The sequence below is a fragment of the Mus pahari genome, chromosome 6, assembly GCF_900095145.1.
Source record: "Mus pahari chromosome 6, PAHARI_EIJ_v1.1, whole genome shotgun sequence".
Lineage (NCBI taxonomy): Eukaryota > Metazoa > Chordata > Mammalia > Rodentia > Muridae > Mus > Mus pahari.
Window position 1 is genome coordinate 35070595 of NC_034595.1, and position 12066 is coordinate 35082660.

General features: G+C 42.7%; 1 protein-coding gene across 2 annotated transcripts in view; it reads right to left on the minus strand.

Annotated features, from left to right (window-relative positions):
- Positions 1–12066, minus strand: part of Frem1 (FRAS1 related extracellular matrix 1) — a 158632-nt gene that overhangs the window by 108431 nt on the left and 38135 nt on the right. For both annotated transcript variants that reach the window (XM_021200078.2, XM_029540066.1), the window contains exons 4-7: positions 11687–11988; positions 9667–9863; positions 3371–3694; positions 2316–2424 (exon numbers count right to left, since the gene is read on the minus strand). In XM_021200078.2, the coding sequence (XP_021055737.1) occupies positions 2316–2424; positions 3371–3694; positions 9667–9863; positions 11687–11988 (932 nt within the window). The remainder of the gene's footprint in view (positions 1–2315; positions 2425–3370; positions 3695–9666; positions 9864–11686; positions 11989–12066) is intronic.

Consider the following 12066-nt stretch of genomic DNA (forward strand, 5'->3'; position numbering starts at 1 on the left):
AAAAAAAAAAAAAAAAAAAAAAGATGCATCCTTAATAAAGATGCATGATGATACCTGAAACTAAATAATGAAGGAAAGAGCAGAAGCTAGACCACAGAGGTCCCTAGTTTGAATGGATCCACAGGGAATTTGTCAAAGACTCTATTTGGTTTAAGTGGACAAGAGTCAGGAGGTGTTTTGCACATGACTTATGGAGCAATCAGGTCCCATGGGGTGGAGTGGGGGGAATGCATAGTGTTTCAATATCCTTATAAAGAACGACTGTACCTGGCAATGTTTAAGGATGCTAAATGTAGAATGCTTGACGCTTTGCAAAACTGAACATACATTAGTGTCAACTTTAATTAGAGATGGATTTATGCACTGAAAGAATGAAATAAACCATCTCCTCAGACTCAGTATGCCAGGGGAAAATTATAGTTTCATTCACAATGGTAATAGGAAAAGCAGAGACTGTGGATGGAGCCCTGTATCATCAAGCATTCTTATCTCTCAGTAGAACTGGGACTGGACAGATACCTCATCCTATCCTGATCCATCTCATACTCTTCTCAAATACAGCGGTCACGTCTGCTTCAGAGAGACACCAGAACATCTGAGAACCCATATATCTTACGGAAAAGTTGTGACCAGCTCAGCCGTATCACCTGCTGTAGCTTGGACCATGACTCATCACCTAAACGCTGACATCTTTTAGGCCTGGTCACTAGGGTAGCGGTATGAGAGAGGCGACAGTGGTTTTACGAGGCCTTGGGGCAGATCTTTTAAGTCACCATGAGCAAGCCCTTGAAGGGGACTGTGGAATACAGCCCCTTCCTCTCCCTCTGTCTTCTTGCTTTTTGCCCATGAAGTGGGTAACTTCGCTTCTCCACCAGCTCCTGCCATCATGTGCTACCTCATCAGAGCCCCAGAGTGACAGGGCCAACTAGCCATGGCTGGATGCTCTAACTGCTAACCTGTCTTCTTTATAAGTCAGTTATCTTGGGTATTTGTTACAGAGACATCAGACTAATGCCCACTGCTCTTCCTTTTCAGGACAGCATCCATAGATGATCTACCTCAAGGTCTGTTTCCTAATAAATTTGACTAAGACGTCTATACCTGTAAAAAAAAAAAAAAAAAAAGACAACAGCAACAAGAAACAGAAAGAAGTAAGAAGAGGGAGGGGGAGAGGAAGAGCGAAAGGGGGAGCCAGAAAGAAAGGGGTGGGGGCAAGGGAAAGGGTAGAGATAAGAGAAAGGCAAACATATGCAAATGAAGCCTGTTCGGTTCTTGAAGTGGTGTTGGGGACGTGTGTACACCCAACACAGCTTGTGTAAGGCATCATGGATATATCATAGGAGCATCCAAGAAGACCAGAGGACAATCAACACATCAAAATGCTAACAGAAATTCTATCTATATTATATGTAGTGGAAAAAATGAAGAGTTATCCTATTTAGCATATTCTCTAACTTTTCAATAATAGCAGATACCAAACTCATACTATGTAAAACTTCATTTTAAAAGGGACTGTAATTTTTTGCAGCAGCCAGAGGCAGACCTGCAGCTCCCTTGGTGTATCTGAGCATCATGTATCTATCATACATCCAGATGATTCTATCTCCTCACTAGAACACAGTAACCTGCACAAAGTAGCCTTGCTATTTAACTTTGGTTGGCCAGGCCCTTCATTTCTCCCTTTATCCCTCAAACAGCCAGGATCATAAGCTGAAGCAGAGACCTGAAATCGGACGTGAATGAATTCCTCCTAGCATGACCTCAGCACTGCTTGGAAGTACATTTTAAATGTTATTAATGTTATTAGTGAAAAGGAAAATCCATTTGCATTCCACATTTACATCTCATCTAAGTGTATAAATCACATTCCCAGTCCACTTAGAATTGAATGGCAGTGTAAAGCCCCCTCTAAAAAGCTGCTTAAGTTCTTATTTACTTAGTTTGGTTTCCATGCAACCCAACAAAAACAGGACAGTGGGTTCCAGGCTGCACCTTGCTCCCACCCCTCTGCAAAATCTGAGTTGGAGACCCCTGTCTTTCTGTCTTACTCTCAGTCAATACCACAAGAGCCACTTTCTCTCTTCATTCAGTTCAAAGGGGTCATCGTTATGGCCTCTTTCCCAAAGAAGAAATATAGCCTGAAGGCACAAGGATGCTGGATTTCAGTTTCTCCCAGCTACCAGGAAAAAGAACAGAGCTAACAGTCTGCTGCTCTTGGTCTGTCTCGGTTTCCACTGCCTCGTGGATGAAATGGAATAAAAGGAGTTTCCTGACTCATCCACTTCCTTGCATTTCTTTTCGGACCACACCCACACCTGTATTCCAGGACACCCGAGGTGCATTCGTGTCTGCGGTTCTGATGGAGATGTGGACAGTGATGGGGGCACTCCTCTCAAAGAAGAAGTCATACACCTCCAGCTCCATCTGGAAACAAACAGATTCGCATGAGTCACACAGAGACATACACACATATATACGCACAAACATACACACACTCATACACACATACACACATATACACACATGCACACACACTGACTCATTAAAACCTCCATGTGAACTGGGTGTTATTATAGGAAGTAACTAATTTTGTGAGGTCACTCATTTTGTTCCTAGGTATTACTCTTTGGTGTTTTTTAATTCTTTAATTGATCATGATTGTATAAATTTAAAGTATAGTATCACACAGACATGCATGCCTACACAGTGTGCCCTAATCATATCAGGGAACTGCCATCTCTGTACCATCATCTCTTGTACGTATCTTTTCTCAATGTTGGGAACATAAAAATCCTCTACACTAGCTATTTTGAAACATATACTTCAGCATTATTTATTTATTGTTCCATGTGTATATGTATATAAGAACACGGTATATATATATATATATATATATATATATATATATATATATATATATATCATCTACACTTCAAAGGCACAAGTCTGAGTGTGCACAAGGTCAGAAGAGGAGGATTTGTGTCCTGGTCTATCTACCTTATGCTCTTGGGATAGGATTTCTTACTGAACCTGAAGCTAGGCTATCAGTCAGCAATCTCCTGTCTCCACCCTTTCCATGCCCCCAGGACTATAGCTCCAGTGTAGACTTCTGATTTCTCTGGACAACAGAAAGCTACAGCCACATGTAGTCCACCTAGATCTCAACATGGCAGCCATGGGCTGGAACTGAAGCCACTGCTCAGGGAGATAAAACACCTTTTTTTAATCTGCCACACCAATGTGGAAGCCCTGAAGTGTATTACACTGTGACTTGCAGAAATCAAGTCTCCTCTGAGAAACTGAGTATTTACTTTCAAATACTTTTTTGAAAACCCACCAGGCTGGACACTTCTTTCCCCTTCCTTCTTACCTTGTAATGTCTCCTCTCGGGGTGGCTGCTGTTTGGTGGCTGGTAGGCAACTTGCATGTCACTGAGGTCCTTCCAGGTGAATGACGAGATGGGTCTGGTATGATCCAGCAGGTGGGTCACATAGCCCTGGAGTGGGGCTTTAGTGATGTTAAACACCAACAAGGGTTTCGGAGTCTCATCCTCCTCACAGTCCAGAACGGAGGTTGTCAGGGGGGTCAGTATGAACTGGTCCACCTCGAGAACAAACATGGCCATAAACGCAGCCCTTGGGACCTGGTTGGGAATGCCAACTCTGATATAGACAGGCAACCACACACTCTCTGACTTTTGAAGGAGAGAAAAAAAAATATAAAAGAGAGAGAATAGTGTGAATGAAGTTGTGATACGCATGGTTAATGTCATGGCATGTACCGAAGCTGCAGACCAGAAGGCGCTCCAGCTGAGACCACCAAGCCACATGTTAGAATCACCTGCTGGCCACCAGGAACTACCTCCAGGTGTTCACTTAATTATTCCAAGGAGGGAACCAGAAAACTGCTACTTTAGAGCTCCCAGTGAGTCCATTGTGCACAAAAGGTTTGGTAATGGGAGCATCTACGTTGTTACCAGAAAGAGCTATATGTGTGATTGTATCTTTATGTATTTATGTATTTATTTTGGTATGTGTCTGGGTATAGCATCACGTTCATGGGAATTGGATCCCCTGGAACTGGAGGTATAACTGGTTTTGAGCCACAGTGTGAGCGCTGGTTCTCTACAAGAACAGAGTGTTCTTAACTGCTAACTGTCACTCCAGCCCCGTGATTGCTTCTTCAGAGACTGTAACTTGTATGCTGTTAGACAAGTTCTATAATTCCTAAATGCCATGTTTCTCCCCCATATAAATGAAAACTCTAGACTCCTATGGATTAAATGAAACCATAAAAATAAAGCACCAGGCAGTGTCTGGCACAGACACCACTAATCTCAGGCCATGCAGTTTCAAAGAAGCCAGGGAAAGGACAGGGAAGCAGGGTCTTCGGCCTGTGAACTTGTGCAACTGAAGGAGGATTGTCCATTTGGCTAACAGAACAAGGGGACAGCAAGTGAGGGAGCCTAAAGTGTGAGATCTTCTACATTCATAAAAGGACACCATGGCGTGTGAGGCCTCAGTGAGGGTAGGGGAAGGAGAAGCTGAGAGCATTGATCTTTGCTGATATGGGGCTGATGTGACCCACTGTTGAGAGAAGCAGGCTCAGTGACCCAAGTCACACTTATCCCACACACCTGAACTCTGAATATTGGACCTGATGTTAGAAAGGAATGTTCAGGCAAGTTCTTCATTTTATCTAGGTGAACGACTGACTGATAGTATCCTACATCAGTCTTGACTAAAGGAAAGAAAGAAAGAAAGAGAGAGAGAGAGAGAGAGAGAGAGAGAGAGAGAGAAAGAGAGAGAGAGAGGAGTCAGATTCAAAAGTAAGAAACATGGTGTTATATTCAAAGTGTATGTGAATCTGTTGGTTCCAGACTCTGAAATACTCTCGTTCACTAGAGGAATATAGATAGATTGAGAGAGATAAGAGATGACTTATCTGGAGAGTAGGTTGCTATGCTGACTCCCCAGCTAAGCACCCCCAAACCTATGAAGGCTGAGGCTGGAGTAATGCCATGCCCCCTTGTCTCAGGTAGCAGGAGAGAATGTTCCTGGTAGAGCCTCACAGGTAGGGCATGCACAGGGCTGCTTCAGGGCCAACCCCCAAGAAATCTAAATCGTCAGAAGTGGAAAAATGGTGGCTAATCCTCATTTGATATTTGGGAGTCCAGAATTTCAACTTCTATGTTGGAATACCCTGAGATTGAGGAGTTGGAGACATTTTTAGATTCAACTTGTCCTTCTGTATTCCGGCAAGAGACACATGAGTGTCTCCATGTCACAGGGTGCAGAGGACTGCTGTGGGGTGGGTAATCCCGGATCCTGACCTAAGAGGACCATTCTTGACTGAACTGGAGAGATAAATCATATTCTACTGGCTTCAGAATTATTGCAGGTGGTGGCTCATGTTAGGTAAGGGTGAACCCTCCCTTCTAAGACTGAGGGATAGGCTCTGAGCTGGAGCTTTCCAGAGAAATCAGAAGATTGCCCCTGAGACAACAAAGCAGCTTAAGACATCTGCCAGGCTCAGAGAGCATGAAATCATAGTCTATCCGTTCCTGAGCATGTAAGACCTCTCTCTCCACTACCCCACCCCTCTCAATGCCCCAGCCAAAGCACCATTCCAAAGGTTCACAAACTAGCCAGCAACATCTGGAAAAAGAGCCATTCAAAAGCGAATCAGAGGAGACAGCCCTTTTCCCCTATAGTGCCAAAGACAAGCAATATACTGAGGTACCCCAGGGATCAAAGTGTCTGCCCATGATGTGTTACTGGAAAACAACAGTAAAGAGGAATTGTGGTTTTTAAGGGCTAGCACTGAACATTGAAAGCAATTAAGTGTAGAACTAGATCTTAATAAAAGTATTCTTTGAAATGTAAAAAAAAAAAAAGATACAAATGTATATAGTATTTACTTACTTAAAAGATAGATGATGTATGAAATAATAAAACACAATAGCTTTATGTTAGAAATGAAATTTATGTTAGAAACGGTGTTGATAGAGCCAGAAGGAAAGATTAATCAGATCAGTCTTCACCAAGCACAGGAAGGACTCCAAAGAGCCCCCTTGCAGTTATGGACTTTAAATAATATTAATATAGGTTAAAGAACATTAGCTTGCTTTCCGGCAGTACTGGGGATCAGATCCACACCGTGTGTGAGCTAGAAAAGCACCAGGGCTCTAGGTGATTATTTCCAGCTTGTGGAATACGGTGTAAAATTAAATAAAACATAAAGTGGAAGAGAGGACTTTCAGATAGGCAAAAACAAGTTCACGAAATATACTGTATTCTGTAAGACATGTAAGTGGTATGTGTGTGTGTCTGTGTGTGTCTGTGTGTGTGTGTGTGTGTTACTGAGAATCAAATCCACGGCTTCACACATGCTAGGAAGACTTTTCCTTTTCAACTAACATGAACACATGAATAAGATGATGGGGGAAAAAATCCACATGTATCCATTATTACCATAAAATAATTTATATTTCCTTAATCAAAAAAGAAGAATCCTAAAATTTTGAGGAAATGCCTAGTTATATGGACCTCATAGAAGAGACTTGGGATTCATAGGAAGATTGAAAGTAAAAGTGTAGCCCAAGTCTATGATGTAGAATGGGACCAGAGTGGCCACATTCATTTCATATCTTTGGAACCAAGGCAAGAAGCTTTGAAAAGGACAATGTGTACAGCTGAAATAGATAGACTACCCGAGACAAAAAAATGCCTACAAGCAACATTATATTTAGTATTGTTCTGGTCAAACCAGTGTGGAGAAGAGCAGAAGTAAAGAGAATAATTACAGAAAAAGAAAGGCCCAAATTATCATCATTAGTGAAGATATAATTACGGTCTTTGAAGCCCAGAGAATTGAAAATTTCTTAAAATAATTGAATTTAGGAAAGAAGCCAGATAAAAGAAAATTACACCAAAAAGTTGCTTTCCTATTTATCATCAATAACCAATGAAAAGACACCATGCTGTTCCTGGTAGTTCCTCAAGAACTTCTAGGGACTGGATTTAGTAAGTGCTGAACTCACACGGAGCAAAAGTTTCCTTTCCGTACACATGTCCAATGACATGCGTCGCAGGGAAGTGGGGTGCTCACTCTGAATAAAAGACTTAGCATGGCAAAGTTCTGACACGCCAGCTCCTCTTCCTCCTCAAAGAATTTTCGGTTTGAATCAAAAATCACCTATTTGACTATTTATCTGGAACCCCAAATTAGTCAAGAATAGCCAAGAAAATCGTAAGGATGAGGGGTATGAAGGCCGTGAATCAGGTCATGAAGTGAGGCAGGGCAAGGGAGGGAATTTGAGTGGGATGGTACCAGCAAAGAAAGAAGAACAGGAAACCAAAGAGCGGAAGGTTGGCCTATTGGTCTTTTTTACACAACAGGAGGATTTTCAACAAAACAAGTACATGTTTTTATCAAATAGTTCTGCAAATTTTGGCTATATGGAGAAAAAATATTTTTTTGCACTTCACTGTGAAATATAACTTAACCTTAGGTGTTACAAAGACAAAGATGAAGAGAATGTCCTTAAAGCATAGAAGAAATTGGCCTGGGGGTGTTGCTCAGTGGGTAGAGCACTTGCCTAGCATACATGAGAGTCTTCATGCAATACCCAGGACTTATAATTAATTAATTATTAATTAAAACTTCACAGATGAATTGATGCCAAGAAACAAAATGAGGTCTGGGGCACACATCCCCACTGTGTGTCTCTGGGTAAGATAAATGGTTATCAATAAAATCAGTCTTATTTTCTTCCTATATTCCCATGTTTTTAATGTTTTCCTCAATGAACACAGTCTTCCTATCTACAAATGAATCTGTTTTGTGACTTGTCAAATGACTATGTAGTAGGTTAAGGCTTAGAAAACTAAGAGGCTCATTTACACGGACAATCTCACAATGAAACTGACCTAGAAACAAAAATATAGCCTTTGACACACTGAGGGGACAATTATGAAAAATCAGTCAGAAAGAAAAATATCAGCTGTTTAAGTGGAGGCACAAAGGCACTGGTAATGAGAGGGTTTCATGACAAACCAACCAGACAATATGTGCTAGTGGACTACAAACCAATTCTGAGTGTCTCGACCATAAGACAAGCACGTACAAACAGCAAGGCCACCACTGTGAAACAAGAGGCTGGTGTCCCCTATTATGTCAAACCTAGTTGTCCACAGGTTCTTTCCATTCATAGCTATTTACACATGCTTAGCATGTACCAAGCTCTGTAGCATGGACTTTATAAGGAGTCTCTCATTTAATCCGCTCAGTTACTTAGAGTTAGGTTCCAGTGGCCTCATTTAAGTTGAAAATGAGACATAAAGTCCAAAATCAGATGGCTAGTTCAGCATATATAGAAACCCAAGCAATCTGGGTACCAGCTTACGTAACTATTAATGACAGATAGGAAAACCTGAACTTTGAAAAGCTTCTGGGCTCATTTAGCTGATCAATTAGGCAAGATTCCCTCCAAGTTTCATTTCCAGACCTCAACTACAAAATTCTGTGGTCTTGTTTCATCATTTTCATCATTTTTAGGGAATCACTGATGCCTGGGTTTATTAGGAGAAATGCTAGTGGGAAGGCAGAGAGCACTGGAGGTCTTGCCCACAGACCCCCGCATCGTCTCATACTGGCATAAATATGGGGAGTGTCAGCAGGGTCACTGTTCGCCCAGCTTCCCAAACCAACTGTAGAATATGTGAACACAAGAGTAACATTCAAAATAGTTCATAAAGTTTCATCTACTTTTGATCATTGGTTCAGTGTGAAAAAAACACAGAGGAGGGGGGTGAGGAAAATGAAGACATAGTCGGGTGGAACCTTTGGGAAACCATCCCCTCAGCTCTCTACCCTAAAGTCTGAATGAGCACAAATGAGATTCTTGTCTGCTGCAGTCAAGACACTAGGCTGCCTTGCCCTCTGTCCCTTGTGGCCTTACAGAGCAGATGCCTTGATGTCGGGGAGGAAAGGGGGAACACTAGAAAAGGGCGGAGCTGAAAGTTTTAGGGGGGAAAGAGGAAGAAGGGGAGATGGAGAGAGACAAGACAGAGGACAGAAGACAGAAGAAGATGATGAGCTGTAGCCATGTGGTCTGAAGGAGTCGCAAGTAGCCAGGGATTTCATAGACGGGCAATAGAGCAGTGTAGGGTACATTTGCCCAATCTAGGCATGCAGCTTGTATTTATATCAATTGGGTTTTGTGTTCTTTGTGAGGGCACTTTTGGGGGTTGGAGATTTACTGTTATAAATCTGATTGGTGTATTACAAGTTTCTACAAGTGTTATCATTTTGAAGGACTAAGGGGATCTGTTGTTGACTTTCTGCAGGCTACCCACAGGGGTGGATGGCCTGGGAAGTGAGAGGGACTTGGCAGCAAGCTGGCCGTGGGGGTTGTCAAGACCGCTATTGCCAGTGCCTAGCCAGACTCAGTGTGGATCGTGTTTTTGGTTTTTGTTTGTTCGTTTTGTTTGTTTTCTGTTTTGTAAAACTATACACTACATTTAGGCACAACCTACAAGCCAGAAGTTGTGCCATCGTCAGCACAGATGCTCTTCTTCATAGACACCAGCATGGACACCCAGAGAGAACTGCTTTCTGGCAATGAACCAGTTAAGGACACCAACGCACAACTCCAAACTTTACCTTGTATACGGTTTTACTCCTTCTGTCCGTGAGATCCAACTGAATGGGGATGTAATCAATGTTGGGTGAAGGGGGCCGCATGTGTTGGTAGTGAAACCCGGTCAGCAAGAACTCCTCACAGCTCACTTTCAGACTCGCCACTTGCTTTAATTCCAGGGCACAGCTTCCATCCGGACACTTTAGTCCTGCCCCTAGCTCTAGAGTGTACAGCACTGTGTTAAGACATCCACTTGAACACAATGATTGTATAAACTCAGAATGCATCTTCCTGCTTTGGACACGCCCTCACTCACTGCCCCAGGACACTTGCACATTCACCTTCCAATTATTCACCCACTAGACTGTCATTGTTCTGAAAGGTCATACACTCCTTTAGTTAAAAAACAAAAACAAAACCCAGTTGATCAGTTGTCTCATCAGGGCTCGCCTTCCAAAAGTAAGGCTGAGAAAAAAATAATTATTAAAGAGGGGTTCTGTGGTATTTGGATACCTCTGACAAACATGCCAGTGGCTCACTGTGGCCTGTCACACCTCAGCCACTGCTTCTAATTACATTACACAACCTCATGTGGACTATCCACCCACAGAAATCTCACCTCCTTGCCCCTGGTTGGTCTTTTTAGCAAATGCTTCCTTAATCCTTCTCTTGCCCCTTGAACAAGCCTGTTCTAACTTTCTGAGCACAGAGCTATCCCTAAAAGACTCTGGCCGGGCAGTGGTGGCGCATGCCTTTAATCCCAGGACTCGAGAGGTAGAGGCAGGCAGATTTCTGAGTTCGAGGTCAGCCTGGTCTATGGATTGAGTTCCAGGACAGCCAGGGCTACACAGAGAAACCCTGTCTCAAAAAACAAACAAACAAACAAACAAAAGACTGTCTCTCCCAGCTGTATTTTCACTGTTGCTTGGGAGTGGTGCTCAGGGAGTCGAATTTCCATACCACACGAATGGCTATGCTAACAAAATGGACTCATGTTCAACTTTAGCTGTCTTTAGCTGGAAGCTTCTGTTCAAAATTCAAGGTAATACTGCGGTTATTTCTAGGTCTCCCCGTGATCGCTAGAACACTACTTATTCAGATAGCAAGTGTTCAAAACGTACGGCTTATACTACCACAGGCAGTGCTGTAGAATATAGTAACTGAATGGATACTACAAGGGGCATGTCAATCAACGTTCTGGATGTCAAGCCTGGCTGCTACCTACAGTCTTTACTAGAATACAACCCAATACTACTCAGAAAAGAGCACACTACTGTCTCCACTGCTATCCATTGCTATAATCATAGAGGGAAAACCATGAGCACTATAACGGGCCAGACCTGTGCTAAGCACACTGTGTGCTTACCCAGCCCTATAGAAAGGCTACTCTCTTTTCCCATCTAACAGAGGCTAAAACCACTGATAGCTAAACTAATAAAGGAAAACTACAAACCTCAACCCCAGGTGTTTCTGATTCTGATTCCACAAATCCACAACCTTAACTAATCTATATTTTTCTTTTGGTTTTTTTTTTTTTTTAAATGTGTTTTTAGTTTCATTTTCATTTTATTTGTTTTTTGGAAGTTAGGGGTTTTTTTTTTTTCCCCTCCACCACATAGGCCTGATGATCAAATTCAGGCCAACCTGGCTTGGAGGCCAGTGCCCCCACCAAGTGAACCATCCCACTAGCCTGTGTGTGTGCATGTTCGTGTGCGTGTGCATCTGTGTCTGTGTGTGTGTGTGTGCGTGTGTCTCAAAGAACTTGTGCCACAGTGTGAGTTTGGAGGTCAGAGGGCAATGTGGAGGAGTGGGCTCCCTTCTTATACCATGTGGGTTTCAGGTATTAAGCTCAGGTCAGGCTTGGTAACAAGTGCCTTTACCCACTGAGCTATCTCACTAGCCCTATAGCTTAGAGTTTTCAACAGGCTAAAAACTTTATTTGTTAAGCAGAACTCTTTCTTTTGTCAATATGAAAGATGAGCATTTAGACATTTTCTTCAGTCTTAGTAACCTCAACTACTAAGAGGTTACCTACACACCTACCTGTCTCAGAGAAGAAGCTGTGTGGCTGATCACCACGAGGCCCCTCTGACTTACGATTCACCACAACCAGCTTGCCGTGGGCTGGCAGCGGAGTCCTCACTGGGTCTAGTCTGATGGTGCAATCCAGGCCGGCTGTCCTATCATAATCAAATTGGAGCAGGTTCTTATCAATGGCTTGTGATAAGCCATAGAATTCAGTCACTTCCAACGCATCACTGCTCATACTGATGATGTTACAGTCTGGCTCCACGAGATAAACCCGCAAGAGAAAGGTTTCCACGAAGGTGTCTGTTTCAGTAAACCTGGAGAGAGAACAGGATAAAGGTCATGTTTATTGGTGCTCAGATCCTTCTGAGACTTGTACACTTATTGGAAAGGCT